At 37.3% G+C, this 19044-nt stretch overlaps 1 protein-coding gene across 1 annotated transcript in view; it reads right to left on the bottom strand.

Moving 5' to 3' along the window:
* Positions 1–431: 431 nt before the first annotated feature.
* Positions 432–19044, bottom strand: part of nan (transient receptor potential cation channel subfamily V member nanchung) — a 39030-nt gene continuing 20417 nt past the window's right edge. The window contains exons 3-16 of the mRNA XM_090384294.1: positions 16228–16404; positions 13334–13523; positions 12751–12904; positions 12537–12638; positions 9736–9888; positions 9144–9226; positions 7193–7571; positions 6717–6824; positions 3274–3425; positions 2151–2260; positions 1630–1811; positions 1287–1403; positions 839–964; positions 432–631 (exon numbers count right to left, since the gene is read on the bottom strand). Of these exons, the coding sequence (XP_090240420.1) occupies positions 491–631; positions 839–964; positions 1287–1403; positions 1630–1811; positions 2151–2260; positions 3274–3425; positions 6717–6824; positions 7193–7571; positions 9144–9226; positions 9736–9888; positions 12537–12638; positions 12751–12904; positions 13334–13523; positions 16228–16404 (2174 nt within the window). The 3' untranslated portion in view covers positions 432–490. The remainder of the gene's footprint in view (positions 632–838; positions 965–1286; positions 1404–1629; positions 1812–2150; positions 2261–3273; positions 3426–6716; positions 6825–7192; positions 7572–9143; positions 9227–9735; positions 9889–12536; positions 12639–12750; positions 12905–13333; positions 13524–16227; positions 16405–19044) is intronic.

The following is a 19044-nucleotide window of genomic DNA, read 5'->3' as shown; positions in this document are numbered from 1 at the left end:
TGAAATTAGTTATCAACTTACAACGATAATAAAGCCTGCAAGAGTTCATAAGTGTCTTCTTTCCCCTTCTAAAAATAATTCGACCACCCTCATGAAATATTCCCATTTAAAAAAATTATGAGTTTTTCTATAAATTTGGTCCTTTTCTTTGAACGTTTAATTTTCTCCTTAAATATTTCCCCATTGTGTTCAACAACAATAATTCACTCTTTGTATAAAATTTAAAACATGAACTGTAATCTGTACACGGCCCCTTTTTTATGCCATATATGGGAAATGGGGAATGTTTTATGCCGATATCCATTTAAAATTTCGCAAAATTGCAAGGAAGTTTCTAAAAAATATAATGGTTGTAGAAATTTAAAGTTGGACATGTGTATTCCTTTTTAAATTACACGGCTTGTGCTTTAAATGGTATTTTGGACTGTGTGTGTGTGTGAAGAGCGACCCTTCTGGCCAAAATTGTTCATTCGCCCAGATTGATTGCACATTACAAGCTGGTCGTGCTGATGGTTTTCCTGGGTGTGCTCCTCGGTGACAGGACGTTTGAACCTGCTTGCTGTCTCAGTTTATTCTCCAAATGGATGGCTTTTAGCTCTCCAATGGCTCTGAGTTCTTCTTTTTCCTTTTCCTGAATCAAAAAGAAAAACGAACATTGCTGTGAAAACTGTTTCGGACAGGAGGAGCAGTCAAGTAATGAATTGTGAACAACAAATTACCCCATGTGGCACCCTCAGCGAAGAATTGACTGATTATATACAGAAGAGGATTAATAAACACCTAATACAAAATGTAATGAAATTTATACAATCCAAATATTTATTTTACTCCGACTTACCCCATGTTGTAACCTCACCACGAGTGCTCGCCTGCCATCAGCCATTGCCTGAGAGTATTTCAGCAATTGTTGGAGACATTCGTGGGGAGGTACCCCCCTCTCCACAACTAGCACAATCCGAGCCCACTAGAAAATATGTTACAAATAACCATCAGACCTTCAGCTGAAAAAGTGAACAATAACTGAAATTATATTCATTCTAGTTGTAAAGATAAAAGCAGCTGATAATGACCTTGCAAGTGACCTCTCTGATCCACCTGACACAAATATATCAGTTGCCGAAACGTATTTTAGTAAAGTTCTCGTATTCAATTGAAAGATACTGTTCAACTGTTTATCTAATTATGTCTATTATCTAACTAATTAATCAATTATATCTATTGTCTAACTATTTCAATTCAGTCAAGTGTTAATCAACCAAAACAATATTTAATAAACTACAACTGACCTGCCTCATCCACTCATTCCTTCTTTCAGCAATGTCCTGATAGGTCTTCCCCATCATAGCAATCAACATGTTGATGAGGAGTATGGCAACCAAAGCCATATACATAATAAACAAAATCTGCAAAATAAATCAAAAATCATTTTACTTTAAACCAATCACTTTTGAATAGTTTTCGATAATAAAATTGCATTTATAAACGACAAATATCATCCACGATTCATCCAAACATAGCATCTATAGCAATATATAATCCTTAGTGTTTGTAAGTTCTTCTGTAACGTCTTGTATTGATAAAGGAAGTTTACAATTTTAATTTTCATATAAATACCCGAAATGTTCTTACCTTGGCAACCACAGGATAATCTGTATAATCGAATTCTTCGTAAATGTCTCCAAATTCTGACAGTGACATGACAAACATGGCCAGGATGCTTTGAATGGGGCTAATGAAAAAATTTCGCTTGTCTTCATCGTCCTCCGGCACCCCTGGTTTCTTTCTGTGAGTGAGAAATATGACGTAGTACGCTGCAAAGTTAAATAGACAATGAGCTACATGACACAGTGGTTCTTTCATTACATCTTTAAAGTTTTAAGTCAGAATTTTTTTTGTACTATACAGGGAAAAAACTGATGCTTTCTTGTAAAAAAAAATACATATCAGTCTCCCGTGATAACCTTTTTTATGAATTGGAAAGGGGAAAACATGCAAAGGTCCTCAAGAGCCATTTCTAGCGTTCTTTTAAAGATGAAACCTTACAAACATTTTAAGCTCTAAATCAAGAGGCACTGAAACTTCATTATTATAAACGATTCCGTTGTTGATGAACTAAATTATACTCGTAAAAATTTATTATCAAATTTTACCTTGAGAAAATCCCAGCACGAACACCAGATAAATAATCACGAAGCAAAGCAAGTCGGTTAGGATCATCTTGTATATCATCACCACGAAAGGTCCCACAATTTTGAAACCTCTGAAACGCAAAGAAAAAAAATTCTAAAAACACAAATATAAGAACAAATATTAAATTACCTAAAGTTACATTCTTTATGGAAAATCACAGCTGAAAAATGGGGAAAAAAATCACGCAGACCAGACAGAATCATCTTCCTATTTATGCACTTTTTAATTTTTTTTTCATATTTTTTCACGTGGAAAAAAACGATATTTTTTAAAATTTAAGTTTATAAATCCTTAAACATATACCACAATTTTTATAAATATGCTACCAGAATACTGTTGAAGAACTTAGCAAATTTATAAATTAGTCTATTAGTAACTTTTAGTTACCCATCGCATTTGGGCACGGATCCACCATGTCACTAGCTTTTAACCTGTGTTCAACCGCATAGTCATTAATGAATCGGTTCCCTCATGTTCTTTCCCCTTCCCCAAGAGCACGAAAAGATGAAAGTCAGAAGTTGAACAATCAGGACTGTGTGCCGAATGGGAAGTACCTCCCATCCATAAACTATCTTGTGCAAACAACGGTGTGTTTGTTGTCCAACATTCGTGTCTCTTAGATATGACTGTAGGACCATACACAGCTTTCTTGGTGACCCATTTCTTTGCTGCTTATTCTCTTTTTCATGGAGAAATTGGATGAGCGCACATCTTCAATCGTTCACGTTCCAAGTATGGCAAACATTTTGGTGTAGTCACCTGCCAACGATGAAGTACCGTGTCCGGTAATAAGAACAAAGGAATGTCTTTATTTGTTAACAAAGGAAGTTAACAAATATTTTTTCGGGTTTCTCTCCAAACACGTTCAATACCGTGCTTTTCAAACAGTCCTTGTGCCAGACAATAAGAATTAGTGAGAATAAGTAACTGAAAGACAAATGCCCAAACTGTGCTTAATAAGATCTGGGTTATATTTTCACAAGTCATTAACTGAAGAGTAATCAACTCAAAAATCTTTTGAGACCAAGACGGTTTCTATGCACGGAACCATCACCACATTAACATTAGTCCAGTTTAACTTACCTACAGAAGAAGAGAAAGTAGGGCGCTGTTGTAAGCATCACAAACACGGCTACAATATCTTCTATCTCGGATGCGCAAACAAAGCGAAGAGGGATCATTATGATCATGAGAATGCAGGACATGAGAAACAGGACTCGAGAAGGAACGGTCATCTGTAATTAGAAAAGTGCATAGTTTAACTCACCTGATATCAGCCTTCATTTATAACTTCTTTAATTCAATAAACATATACTCTCTGACAATTTTATTCAGATCACGCGTTAAAACCGTGTTAGATCGCGTTAGCCCGGATCACTGCTTTGACACGACGTAGCAGGAAGTAAACAAATGATACGAGGAATACTGTACCATTCGTGTAATAAAACTGTTCTCAATTCCTGGAGTATCGTAGACAGAGGGTTTTTTTGACAAACGCATCTGTCCAGCTCATCTCCAGGCATTCATTGGGATTGACTGGCCAGGACAGATGACCTAGTATTCCAGAGAGTTCCAAAGACACTCTTTCACACAATTTCACCGGTGGAGATGGCATTTTTCATTTTGAAAGTATCCCAATGTATAGGGATAAACATGCAACATGGCCGGGTGCACCTGACCCACAATTCAATCCCTTAGCGGAATCAGGGAACCAAGAACATGCCATGAAAACATGTCCCACTGTTTTCACACTGCAATTTTTCCCTTGAGCTACTTCATTATTCATAGTCCTTTCAGTATATGGATCAGTATTCTAAGGACAATGAAAGTGAAACAGTTTAACCTAAGCTATAACAGAATGCTGTACTTTTATTTGAAACTTATAGTGGTATAGAATTAAAGACAACGTTATTCAACAATGTTCAAATAATATCAATGCTGCTATACGCGAAATCACACACTATCCAACTGTATATTACAGCTGGTAGTGAATATTTTTTTGAAAATCTTAAACACGAAAGGTATCAGAATCTATATTACTTAGTATTGTGCGTGGGTTGAAGGTTCAGAAGAGAGAAGATACTTGTTGACATTAGACTTGAATTTCTATAGACTAATTTTCAGGAAATACGTATGAAGGGAGGCTGTTGCAGAAAACGGATAAATGAGGAAGAAGAAAAGTTGGTTCTGTGAGTAAGTATGAAGTTTGACAGTAAAAGGATGTTAAGTGGTTGTGGCACGTGTTCCGACTGGTTTGGAAGAGAAAGAGAGATTGATCTGAAACTAATTCAGAAGAACAGTACCCATGGAAGTACCCACAGAAAAGTATGCAGCAGAAAGAGAACGTCTATGAGACAGAGTGGAGACTCTTTGTAAGAGATAAGCCATTAATTAGCCTAATTGCCCTCTTTTTAAAGGAGTCTAGAAGCCTGAGAGAGGTTACGCCCCCCCCCCCCCAAGATGTGGGAACAATATTCCATGGTACGACGGGTTAGAAATTTGTATATAATGAGTAGCTGTTTAGAAGAAAAATAACTCCGAGAGCGAAAGAGAAAACTCAGTTTTTTAGATTACAGAAAAAACAATATTTGTGATGTACTTATGCTAAGAGAGATTAGAAGTAAGGATAATCCCTAATAGAAATAAGTGATCTCGTCTAAAAATCTGAGTGTCTTCGAAGCATGGGAGTAGAAGAATACTTCTGCTCCTATGCTTATACGAGACGTAAGACAAGACTGAGTTTTATAAGGTGCTATCTTTTCTCAACAGAGAATTAACTGGAGATCAGCATTTAAGGAATTGGTAGTAGGTTTTTGAGAAGTTTAATCTGTTTGTGCAGGGCAAGGTTTCTCAAAGTGGAAGGTGGAATGCAATGTGCTATCATCAGCAAAACTATGAACAGGATTTCCGGTCAATGGAAGAAAGTCATTAATATACAAGAGGAAAAGAGTGGGAGAAAGAACTGAACCTTGAGGGACACCGGCATTAGTGGAGAAGTTAGAAGACAGAGAGCAATCTACCATCACCCGCAGTGAGCAGTCAGAGAGGAAACTGGATACCAAATTAAAAAACAAAACGGTTGGCAATCCATAAGCTGGAAGCTTATTTAGAAGGCCTTTATGCGAAACACAATTGAAAGCCTTAGAATTGTCAAGAAAAACTGCTTGAGTTTAACGAAACTTTTCCATACATGGATAACATAAGTCAATATAGCACCAGTGAATCGACAAGGTTGGAAGCCATAATGGTGACCATTGATCAGATGGAAAGTTCCTATATAGTTTATAAGTTGGCGGTAATGGATTTCTCCACTACTTTAGAAAGAGTAAAAGTGGGTGCAGTAGGAAGATATTTGGATGGAAAAGGGATTTGTCACCATTTTTAGGAACTGACTGGATATGAGCAAATTCCCCAGCAGAAGGAAAAACATCAATGGAATAAGAAATTGTAAAAAGTCAACACAGAACAGGAGCTAAGAAGCACAGGTTTTGAGAACAAGCGGAGAAATACGATCAGGACGTGGAGCTTTCTTGGAGAAAAGATTGCTCAAAATTCTTTTGACATCCTTTTGACCAAAGACCACAGGAGGCATCGAATGGAGCTTACCGGGAATGATAGGAAGTGATTTACCAAGGTGGATAAGAGAAGAAAATTAGGATGCTAGTAAGTCGGTTTTTTTAGCTGGGGGTGGTAATAGAACAATAAGGTTTTAACAGAGGTGGGAATGCAAAAGTTGCGACCAAATACCCTTGCCAAAACCAGAATGTTCCACTGCCATTTTGACAAAAAACACAAGTTTTATTCTTTTAACCTGTTCAAAACCTAGTTTGGCCTTATTAATAACTGCTTTATAATTTTTGTTACAATCGTTATTTTTGTGTAGGCAGAAAGACCTGGAGTTTTGGATGCAAGCTAATTGCAATATGCAATATTCTTATCTTGAACAGCCTTGGCACATTTATTGGAAAAACAAGGAACGATATTTTAAGGTGAAGTGTTGAACAAAGGATTTCATTCTACAAGAATAATTTCACTGACACGATCTGAGCAAACATTGTGACGTCAGAAGATTTAAAACACTTATCCAGCCAAGGAAAAGAAGAAAAAAAAGCTCACTGATCATCCCGTTTTGCATTCTTGTAATGCCACACAACAAAAGGCTGAGTTAGTCAGTGTCAGAACAGGGTTGCATGGTTTTTTCCTCCCAGAAACTCTGGTTTTTCCTCCAGCAAACAGTATTGTTTTCAGGTCCTGAATCGATCCTGAAGGCATGGTCCACATGTTATTAAACACCCTGTGCGCGTCAATTAATGCAAATTACTAGCAATAACAATAAATTAACATAAATATCGTCGCTAACAATATACCAATTAATCTAAATTAATATAAAATATAATAAAGTAATCCCCACACTTTTCTAGCCTGAAGACATCCAGGGTTTCCTTGCACTAGCACGAACAACCCGATTTTGATAATAACGTATCATTATATTAATATTATATAAATAGATATTTGCTTTTACGTACCAAGTTTTCTACGAAGGTGTGATATCCCAGAAAACGAGCTTCGCGGGCTGCATTTACGAGATACAGAAACCCTCCTGCAACTGTAACGCCTTCTAGTACAAACCTGATCTGAAACGGAAGGAAAAACTTCAAAACTTGAAAGTTACAAATAAAAGCTTGTCTGAACTATAACCTTAATGAGTAATAATGGACGAGATATTTTGTATTTGGTAGTCGACAGGAGTAAAACGAAAAGGACATAAATTAAAAGGGCTCTGGTCTTATACAGATTCAGGTCGCAGCCGATAAAGTCAAGACTCGGGATGGGGGTGCTTCCAATGCAAAACTAACCTCTTTGTTATATAACAAATAAAATTGCCTTGACTTTCACAAGATGGCGACTGATATTCGTTGGTCTTTTACTTCCATCAAACCGATTGATTTGATGGAAGTAAATTGTTCAGTTCAAGAAATGAAAATACAAACAAAGCTCTTACCACGTCTTCGTAGTTTTCCTGAGCGAGAAGATAGCAGGGATCTTTTATTGTGGTCTCATTCGCCACCTCATCCTTCGCTGCATTTTCCGTCACATTGGCTATTATACTCGCTGTCACATTGGCTATCACGCTCTCTGTCACATTAGCTGTTAAAGCCTCTGTCACACCGGCTATTACATTCACTGCCACAGTCTGTGTCACGTTCTCTATTAGATTCTGTGCCACAGTCGATGTAGTAGTCGGTAATTTAGTGGGTGCCATGGTCGTTGTCACAGGCGATGTCACATTCTTTGGTAATTTGGGTGGTCCCGGTCTGATCACAAAACAAGACAATGAGATTAAAAAGTATAATAGGAAAGCGGCGAACTGTCGATAGAACCTGTGAATAACAAAAATAATATCCATTAATAATGCACGTGTAAAAAACAATCAGATCAACAGGTTATAAATGTCAAAAACTGTCATATTAGGGTTACCGAAGAACAATCTCATTTGCTCGTGTGTATTATTTCTGTAAATTGCGTGTGTCCTCTGGTTGGTTTGACTGTTTGGACCTCGCTGTCCTCGCTTAAGACTAACTCAACAACGGAAAGTAAAGAAAAAATCATAAACGTTGCTCGCATCGTTGGCAAGATTCGAACCCGGGTCATTTCCTCACACCAGGTTGAAAGGACCTGAGTCCTGTCAATGACGTGTGGGATTTTTATGTGCCTTTTTCACAGCGTGACAGTTAGTCGGTCTCAGGCGAAGGTAGCATGGCTTTTTCTCCAGGAAACTCGGGTTTTTCATCCAGCAAAAGGAAAACTGACTTCAAAACACACACAATTTACAGACAATATGCACGGAACAGTATGGCCTTAGTCGCTGATGCTCTAATACTCTACTGCAACAACAACAACAGCAAAGACAGTTATAAAATGCCAAAGGAAATTTAAGATTGCAGACAAGAATCGCACTCACAAAACAGTCACTAATGATGTGATAATTACAGCAACAGTGCGCAATTTGTTTTTATCGGTGAATTCCTATGAAGTTAGTCATAAGTTTGTAAGCTCCTTTTTTAATTCCCGATTTCCCAAATATGTCTTTTTAAACAAGATTGGTGACGTGAGTACAGAATATTGTTCAAAAAGTTATTCTTGAGAGAATTAACCGTCGTTAAATGGGAGAGAAGTAAAACAAAAGACATAGCTTATTGGAAGAGAGACTGATTTAGTATCTTGAATGGGTCAAAGGTTGCGAAATCAGGAAAAGCAATTCACATCGGATTTCAATTTCTATAGATTGCAATTTTCAGAGAAAGGGATAAATGTGGGAATGTTGTTCTGCGAGTTCGGAGTTGTACGGGGGAATGAATGTGAACTATATTGGAAACGTATTCGGTGTAGTTTGGAAGAAAGAGAAAGTGAAATTACAGATGATAATTAAGAAGAATATCCTCCAGTTCTTTAAATGTCTTGACATTTAAAGAAATGGAGGATATTCAAAAAATTGTGGATGTTTATTGCAGTGCAGGATTTATCAAACTGGGGGCTGAAGGAGAATCTATTCGTTATTAGGCATGTGTGTGCCTAAGAAAATGGTCATTGTATACGAAGAGTGGTTTGAAAGTTCTGAGATCTGATGCACTGCAGTAGATAAATAAACCACAGCTACACCATATCAAAAAGTGGCCAGTTACATGTATTTGAGAAGTCCATTGGACTATAAAAGTGCATGTGAAGACTTATTTTGAAAACGAAATTGTTCCTAACTGTTTGGAGAATTTCGATTCCATTCAAATACGCCTCGTATTTTAAATATGGTATTTGTGCATTTTTTAATTAATATATATTTTTATAATTTTTCGCTGTGATAATTTATTTTATATCTTATTTCTCTGAGACTTTTGCACATATTTTCTCTCACCACCATTAGTGAAATCACCGATAAAAAATCGAAAAAGGTTTACCTGAACTTTACAAAGGTGTTCCACTTGGCGTTTAGTAAATCTGCCAGTAATCCGTCTAACATATCCAGGTGATCCAGCTTTTCCTAAAAGGATTGATCAGAAAAAGTAATTAGTCCTGTAAACAGCGCAAATCCTGTTTCAAATCTTTACAAGTTAGTTAATGTACGCAGTGGGTTACATTTCAGGAGCGTTGGATTTTTATTCCAAAGAAAAGCGCCTAACAAATCGATTCTCGAACTGGACTGATCAACATAAAGGGAGTACCTTAATCAAGACTCGAACGAGATTTAATTTTAAAGAATAATAATTATTAATTTTATACAGGCGTTGGGGTAGTTATTTCTTTCCTCTTTGAGCAATGCTTGCAGATCTGAAGAGCAAAATCTGGTGGAAACCACATTCCATTGACCCATCCGAAATAACAGTAAACTGCGCGTGTCTACCACGGACTAAAGAACACAAAGAACAAAAAAAAAAAAATAAAAAGGAATGGTAATCTCTAATTGTACAAGCACTACTTTAATATGTCTTTATCATCTGGCTTTTATATTCCAGCGAAAAAAGTAAATAATTTAAACTTTTAAATACTCACCCCGTACACCACTAAGTTCAGGGCAGAGACTTTATTGATTTCTCCATCATCACGACCGATAGTATCGATTTGAGCCAATGGATACGCGGCGCAAGTGATGCTGCCGAGTTCCCAATAGATCTCACGCTGCAACTTCAGTATATGGAAGAACAGCTGAAATGTAACAATGCATTGATTTATCTATTTGGATGTTAACTTGGAGTGATGCTGAAAATGTATAACAGTATACACTATATTATCAAAATTATTGGGAAACAGTTGGAAAACCACGATGTAGAGAACTCTACATTAGAGTATTGAACTCCAGAATTTTTCTCGTTCAGTTTCAAACAAAATGAAACGACTTGTCTGCAACCAACTTGCCCTGGATAAGCTGAAAAGATCTAAAAGACTCCAGAAACAGAGCCATAAGCAAATCACTATGAAGGAAGAAATATTTAAAGAATGGACTGAGCTCACTTTTCAACAGACCGACCAGACACATGCACAACCCCCGGTTACACTTTTTGGCCCTCCCTGCAAACCTCCAATATCACTCATAACCATAACCCGAAACCATCTGATGGAAACAGTCAAAAAACTTCCACTGAAAGCTGTTGTGGATCCCGACCGGTTCCCTCTGTTTCTAATAAAAATCTCTAGTTCATATATTATAGACCACTTAGTCCATATTTTCAATAAAATCTTAGAAAGTGGAGAGATTCCAAATATCTGGAACACATACTTTGTTCGACCAGTCCCTAAATGCAGGGACCCCAAGCGGCCTCAAGGTTTCAGGCCTATTGACATCGGCTGTGGGTTCCAAGATATTTGAAAAAGCAATCCAGCCCACCACTGCAGACCACTATCTCAATCACAGGCCTCCGTACCTCCACACCGTGATTAAGGGGAGATCGACTAACAGCAACCTCCTGGACACCCTTACTAGAATCCAGAAAGCCCCCAACAACAGGACACAGCTTGAAGTTATTTTCTTTGACATAAAAGCGGCCTATGACAAAATAGACATAACAGCTCTAATCACCATTCTCCAGCATTACTTCAACATCACAGGAACAACTCTGTGCATCATTAAATCAATCTTGGAGCATAGACATCTCATCATCTCACATCGTAGTTTTCGGACAACTTGCATTACTAATAGGGGTGTCCAACAAGGGGGAGTCCTATCATCAACCCTATTTGCTGCAGCGCTGGAGTCCTTCCTGGCAACCCAAACTGACTTCCAAGCAGCTGATGACCTGAAACTTTATATTACATCTTCTGACCAAACTCAGATTCTTAGCACTACCTTGCAGGCAAGTAAAACCATACATAACCTCCAACAATATCTGGATTCCATCGGATTACAGATTAATCAAGCAAAAACAGCTCAAATGTCTTTCATCTGGAAGACGTCACACAATGATATCAATCTTACCATCAATGGATTAGCCATTCAGAAAGTTAAAACACACAAGGATGTCGGATTAGTATGGGATGAAGGGCTGACATTCCAGGCTCACCTCCTAAACACAAAAACCAAAATGTACTCCACTATGTGGGCGATCCGCCAGGAACTAATGGGAATTCATGACGCCGAACTGGTAAAGAAATATGTTGTCCGATGTGTCTATCCCATACTTCTCTATGCAGCAACCATTTGGTCCTCTGCTCCCACAACACACTTCAACAAGTTCCTTAGCTTGGAATACTGGCTCCTGAAATGGCTCGACTGGCGGACTGGCAACCAATACACCATTTCTAGGGCCCAGCTCTACATAAATCTGGAAGTCACCCCATGGAAACAACAGATTGTGGCAGCAAACCTTCTTATACTTGCCAGACTAATCACAAGACGACTCGACGCCCCTGACATTACTGATCTAATAAAAACTCCCCGCATTGCCGGCAGGAATCAAATGGACCCAAGGCTCCCACTCACAATCAGTTTGAACAACCTGAAAGGATTGAGACGCATGTTCCCAGGAAACACGGTAGATTTGATCAACAATCTAGCCATCGACCTTGATAAATTCTGCGAGCAGCATCATACAGACGTCAGAAGCTGAAGGACGCATATGCAAACGTACACTTATGAGATGCCATCAGAAGGAAAATTGTCACGATAATGCATCCCATGAAAGATGAATGAAAAATAAAATAAAGTGAAGCCATCACTCTCTCTTAGAATCTACTACTCCAAAGACGCCTGGCTGTGTGCACTAGGACAGTCAAGATTGAAGAGATACCACGTGCAACAACCAGTGAAGGACTGCCTCAGTTCTCTATATTTTGTACAAATTTCTCATGGTTTTGTAATTTACAGCACTTTTGAGAAAATAATATCCTTTAAATCGAGACACTTCGGTATTGCACAACTTTCAAGTATATAAAATAATAAACACTTTAAGTTCTGTACCTTTCGGGTTAAGCATCCATGTGCCCCATGTAACCGCCTGACACATGTCCCTGTCTTAACCTCTGTATGTAAATATCACCCCCCTAGCTTACTGCTGTCTAGGGGGTGGCTCTTGAGCAGAGCAATAAACAGATTAATAAATAAATAAACACGGTGTAGTGGTCGACGAGTTTGAATGTGGACAAATAGTTATAGGTACCACATTGTAGGACTTGGTGTTGAACGGATTTTGGAGGCTCTGAAATTTTCGTGGCCACCAAATGGAATATCATTGAGACAACATAAAAGAGGCGCAATCGGTCAGATATGTGGCCAAACATATCTGACCGATATGTTTTGATAGGAAAAGAGTATAAAATTTTATTTATGACGTTGAACTAATTATGAAAAAGGTTATTACCTCTTTCCGAGCTAGTTTGGCAGATACTGTAAGTGGAGTTAGGCCTTGGCGATTCACGAGGTCAGGGGAAGCGCCGAGTTCGTATGCCATGTTGTACATACTCTGAAAGGCAACAGAAAGCACTGATTGAAATTACACACTCTATTACTCACACAGTAGTTATTATGTCTACAGTCTTATAATTATCGACATAACTTCCTGTTTCGCTACTTACAAGTTTGTCATTGATGACCAGGATATGCAAGGTGCTGTTTCCATTTGTGTCTTGTCGGTCTGGGTCCGCCCCTTTAGCCAAAAGCAGACGATAGCACTCCTCTTGTCCGAGGCATGCAGCAAATGATAGCGGGTACTCTCCCCAGTACACGTATCTAAAGAAAGATGAGTTTAAATATCTGGTGATTATTTCCTGTTGAAAACATAACATACTGTGATTAATGAAAAATGAGTATTTCGTTTACATATACGTTTTAATCATAAAAACATACACTGAATAATATAAACCTGTCATATTTTCCTAAGCCAACCTTAAAATCATTAAAAATGTAAAACCATAAAGTTATATACGTGGCGCTGTATTCATTTACTCAAGAGAATCGACATACGTAACAGGAAAGTTTAAAAATATTCCAATCACGATGTATGTGTCCGAAATCTGAATAATTAAGTTGTTATAAAAGAATGAAATATTTAATGTAACGTAAAAGAACTTATGGTTAAGGAAGATCATTTAAAATATACTACGTTAATATACCCGAGGCATTATCGTTTCTCTAATCCACATATAATATAATGCCTACCCTTCGTAATTGGTCTTCACGCACAGATCCACCTGTTCGTAGTCCAAGCAGTCCGTCCGAGAGGCCTTCTGGTCTTCTGGACAGAAAAAATTCCCGATGCATCTCTCGTGATAGTTGGCCCCATTGTCCAGCAGATACTTCACCATGGCAGGGTCCTCGTTCACAATGGCCATGTGCAGGACACTCTCACCTGAATTTAAGTAAAATATCAGGAATTAGAAAACACCTATGATTAGCTTTCATATGAGTCAATAATATTTCACAATTGAACAGCAGAGCCATAACGATGGAGTCGTGAGCACAGAATCTGCTTCCGATATAAGGCCAGAAGCAGATGCTGGGGTACAAGATTCAGGAATTTAATAGTGTTAGTTCATATGATATAGTTGGTTGGGGGAGACGAAATGAGGAGGACGTACTTCCGATCAACTACCACGGTCGTCACAACTCTATTTTGCAGTGAATTCAAAAGATAAACATAACAAGATTCTGCAAATCTTTTATCCAGCCACTGTTTATGATTTCAGCCCTGGAGTGTAAAAGGGGCTTGAATGTGCTGTTATGATCTAAGTACGTAGGTGTACTCAGTCTGTAATAGCCCACTTGAGAAAATGCATGCATGTGCAGATGCTTTAATAAAAATCAAAGAACGCAATCAGTTTCCATTTAGAGAGTAGCTGAAAATTAGCACTTTGAATCTATTTTCTGAGGAACTACAAGCATACTTAGTCAAATTAGTCTGTTGAGCGGCAAGACAATGGCCATGAGGCGAAAATATATTTTGTCTTTAAATTACGCACATTCTGTGGTGGATTTGTCAGTTTGCTGGACGAAAAAACCTCCTCCGAGACCAACTAACTTAACCACGTATTTTTGAATTTCTGACACATAACTGAATCTTTTTTTCCAATTCTACGTTCTTGCAGAATGGTGTAACGTACTCAGATATATTAGCGTGCTATCTTGCGAGGTGTGTAGATCTTCGACACCTTTTCAGATAACACGCCAATATATCCAAGTAAGTCACACCTTTTCTCTGTCTGGGCTATCTTATAGTTTTTATGAAATTGTCTTCGGCACTGTACTATAAGTATTAGCAATACTGTAGTTCTGTTATTAATAATTCTGAGTATTAGTATTAGTATTATATTACTGTAGAAAGAGTGTTAGTATTATGTTATAATGGCTAAACCATACAAGGAAGCGCACCTGCATATGCCAGAAAAACAAAGAACAACAAATGGAAAAAATTCTCAGTCATTCACTCTTCTCATCTCCAAAAAGCGACTGTCCACTTCCTTCTTGGAACTTTACCACACTCTCCACCTCGATCACTGTAACCAGCAATTTACAGTGATTTTCCGGCCTGGAAAAGGATGCCACTTACGAAGGTTCTATATATCATAGACACCATGGGCCTTCCTAGTTACGTCTTTACACTGTATGCTAAATTTCTTATTTGATTGTACCATAACTCCTAGGTCCTTTTCGTCCTCAACCACTTTTTATTCCTTTCCTGCTAGCTTATAAGTAACTAGAATTTCCATTCCTCAGATAGACAAAACCTTACTTAGAGAAGCATCAAACTTCAGTTGCACTTTCTGACTATATTTGCATTGGTGAGACATTTTTAAGCAAAATGGCCTGGTTTTGATTGTCAACCACTTTTCCTATCCAATCTCAATGTCAGTAAAAATATTAGAAACGGAAGGGCCCCCAGCATTAAACCTTGAACAATACTCCACTTGCTATCTGAACAACATCCATATATCACCTATCTTTTAGCAGTCCCTAATCCCACGATTGATCTTACCAGTAATCCTAGTTTTCTCCACTTATATATAACAGCCTTTCACGGGGAATCGTATCAATAGCTTTACTTGACTTTATGAAATCAAGGTCAATAATGCTAAAGTTTTTTCTTGCATCCAACTGTCTTATGACTTGGTCGCAATAATTAACTAGATTTGTCAGCAAGACGTCCCCTTCACGAACCCACGCTATGATTCCTTAAGGATACCATTCCTATAGAGATGTTCCTGTATGATATTCCACGATCATACCGCCACTAACGTCAAACTCACTGGTCTATAGTTGCTCATCACGTCTTTCGCATCTCCTCTGTGGTGATCTTAAATAACATCCTCAACTGGATGATACATTCAAATGCAGCCTTTTTTTATATAACCACGGAGAAAGATAAACAATGTCAGCTTTCTCCGTGGTGTACTGTCCATCTACGATTTCAAATCAATAAAAGGTGGATTAAAGTCCCCCATAATGCTTCAGCCACACTTGACTGTCGATTTGAGTAGCCTAAATATTTTTTGTTATATTCCTATAGAGCAAGAAAGCATTACGTTATTTTTAATCACTTTCCTACTTTTTAAGGACTCAATATTTCTGCTTCTGCATTGTGATTGTTGAAGACTAATTTCAACAAGTTGAAATTAGTCTTCTGGATTGAGTTTCTGGTTTGAATATTATTGAAGGAAGGGAACCTTACACTTTCACTCTCCTCTGATAAACTAACTACTGTCTCAATTTAAAAAAAAGAAGCCTTTATAGAGAATTCAAAAATTTTGTAAATTATTCGAAAAAAGGCGTCCTTTTATCTTTTGCCCAAATCAATATTCTTTCATCTTTACTCAAAAGTAATTTTTAAATAATCCAGTAAAATTGCAGTTAAAGTCAATACTATTCACGTAACTGAATTTACATAATGAGCATCGATTCCCTGATCTGTTGAAGTTGAAAATCTCTCTCTCTTTCTTTCCACATACACATATATATACACAATGGAGAGATGATAAGACGACACAAAACATAACAGAATAAATCAACACCAGAGCATGCTCCAATTCCGTTTTTGCTTCCACAAGTACACTACTTACCGTAATACTCATCACACAGGTATATGTCATTCACCAATTTCGGAAACAGCTTAATCAGCCTCTTAGCCAATTCTGCATTGATGGACGTTGATTTTAGCAAGCAAAGGTGGAGCACAGTCTCTCCGACCGATCCCAGTTGTTCGAGATCCCAACATAACTCTCGGTATTTTGGCTCATCTGAAAAAAACACTTCCGATTATGACAATAAATAAAAAAGTAAATAAATAAATCAATTAAGTTTTTTATAAAACTTAATCGTCGATAAGCAATTCCTTTACTATTAAAATATTTTTTCCACATCGAGGGCTGTAGAAAAAATAAACTTTTTCTTGATTCAAAGAGTGATGTATACTCATTCTTGTATTAGTTAAAACTTAAAAGTTTTCTGAGAAGTAAATAGTTTTTTTATAATAAAAATATGGTTCACGATTACCCATTTGTATTATGAAATAAGTAAAAGTAATTATTTTTTGTCCTCGGTCATGGGACGCACAACTATAATCCTTTGGCCTCCTTTATCAACGCATGTACCCAAATGAAGAATCCTTGGATCATTCGTTTGTTTCAAAAGCACCGAATCTCATCCAAATCATATTAGCATTTAGCTTGGCTTTCTTATAAACTTAAAAATTGTATTTTAAATCATTTATTGGTATTTATTGTCAAATGGTAAATAATATCCAATTTTTATTAATTTAATTAACTAGAAAAGAATAGCGAAAGCTTAAAAAGCGGTACTCACCTTGAAATTAATCTGCGATGGTTTACTTAGGTAGCGTGGTTAATGTTTACGTTGAATTGTTAAATTGAAAATTAAAAGGGAGGGAAGTAGGTAAAAGTTGACTGAGTTAAATAGGCGCAAGGAAATAGAAGTGTACACATCCAATCCTTGGTTGTCATCGAAATAAAAAAGAAGAATAATTAAAAACTATGTAAGTGAATCCGGTGTTACGAGGACTTTCGTTAGTTAAAGAACGTCTTCAGTTGGCAATGTGTGGGGAGAGGACGCGTATGGTATTTTAAGAATAAAAAATTATACTCTCGTGATGCCTTTTTTTTGACATGTGGGAACTTTAATCTCGAGAGGTTCCAAATTGGGGAAAGATTGAAGGGGAGTTTAGAATTAAGAATTTGGAGGTTAGAGTGGTGCTTGTACCATTCAATAACTAGAGCTTCATATTGAAGTATTCTGTAGCTGGATTTTAGTTTAATGATGGAAATGGCAGAATCGATGAGCGGGTTGTGGTTGTGAGTCTGGGCATGAGTTGTAAGTTCTGTGACAGATTGGTTAGACGTGAGACTATGGAAATGGTAGTATGCACGGGTGTTGGATGTTTTTGATGAGCCAAATTTGGTAGTGGTACTTCCGATATAACATGTGTTGCAGTTTGGTTGACAATTAATGAGGTATATAATATTATTAAGGTCGTTTGTAGAATATTTGTATGTGTCTTTATAGGTGCTGAAGAAGGATCCTAATTTGTTGTAGGTGGAAAAAACAAGGGAGATATCAGTGTTGTTAAATAGGCGTCGGAACTGTCCTGCTAGTTCATTGTGGTAAGGGAGGACTATGCGGATGTTTGTTTTATTTTTGTCTTTGGTTGGGATGTTAGATTTAATTTTATTTTTAGCGTTAAGGATTGTATTTAAAATGAGTTGGTGGGGGTAACCTCTGGATATGAATTTGTCGGTAATATACTGTATTTCATTGTGAAGGTCGGTGGGTGAGGAACTGTACTTTAGTGCATTGTGAATTTGGTTATATAAAACTGCCTTTTTAGTGTTTAGAGGGTGATGAGAAGCAAAATGTAAGTATTTACCGGTGTTTGTATTTTTCCTGAAAATTTTCGTATTTAATTTTGTGCCTGTTATATAGATAGTGAGATTAAGGAAATTTATCTGATTGTCCAATTTCAAGGGTGAATTTAAGTCTATCATATACAGAGTTAAGTTTTACCAAGAGGTTATTAATAATGGATCTGTTGCCTACTACAAGAATGTCGTCGGCATAGCGCATGTATAATTTTAGTTCAGGGGGAAAGGGGTGTAGGATTTGGCTTTCAATGGCGGCTAGGTAGATTTCGGACAATGGGGCCGAAATCCCCAGTCCCATTGGTAAGCCATATATTTGTTGGAAGATTTTTTCGTTGAATCTAAAAAATCTTGCTTCTAATAGAAGGGTGGTGAGTTCAAGGATATGGTCTATAGAAAGGGGGGTACGTTTTGTTAAGGAATCGTCTGTTTCTAAGAACTTGCGTAAGGCTTGTAAAGTAAATGGAATATGGACATTTGTGTAAAGAGAAGTAACGTCATAGGAAGCTAGGATGTTTCTATCCGATATTGTGATGTTATTAATTTTTTGAAAAGCTTGATTGGTGTTATTGATCTTGAATGTGGAAAATTTAGTAAGGAGGTTATAATTTTGACCAGGAAGGAGGATAAATTAGCGAAAGCTGAATTGCTATATGATACAATTGGTCTTAAAGGGTGGTCTGCTTTGTGTAACTTGATAATCCCAAACATGTGGGGGAGGATGTTATTGCGAATTCCAATTTGCTGTAGTGTGGAAGGTTGATTTCCCTATTTTGCCTGAGTTTCCTGAGAATTATGTCGAGTTTATTGTTGAGTCTTACGATGTTATGGTTATTTACATTTATATATGTGTTTGGGTCTGCTAAGATGGATTCTAATTTTTCGGTGTAGGTGTCTTTATCTATTATAACAATCGTGTCACCTTTATCGGCTTTTTGAATAATAACGTTGGAAGTTTTACTGAGTTTGCGTAAATCCATAAGCTGTTGTTTTTACGTTATTATT

Source organism: Mastigoproctus giganteus, chromosome 11, assembly GCF_048544385.1.
Source record: "Mastigoproctus giganteus isolate SK-2022 chromosome 11, ASM4854438v1, whole genome shotgun sequence".
In the NCBI taxonomy this organism is placed as follows: Eukaryota; Metazoa; Arthropoda; class Arachnida; order Uropygi; family Thelyphonidae; genus Mastigoproctus; species Mastigoproctus giganteus.
This window is presented reverse-complemented; position numbering and strand designations above follow the sequence as displayed.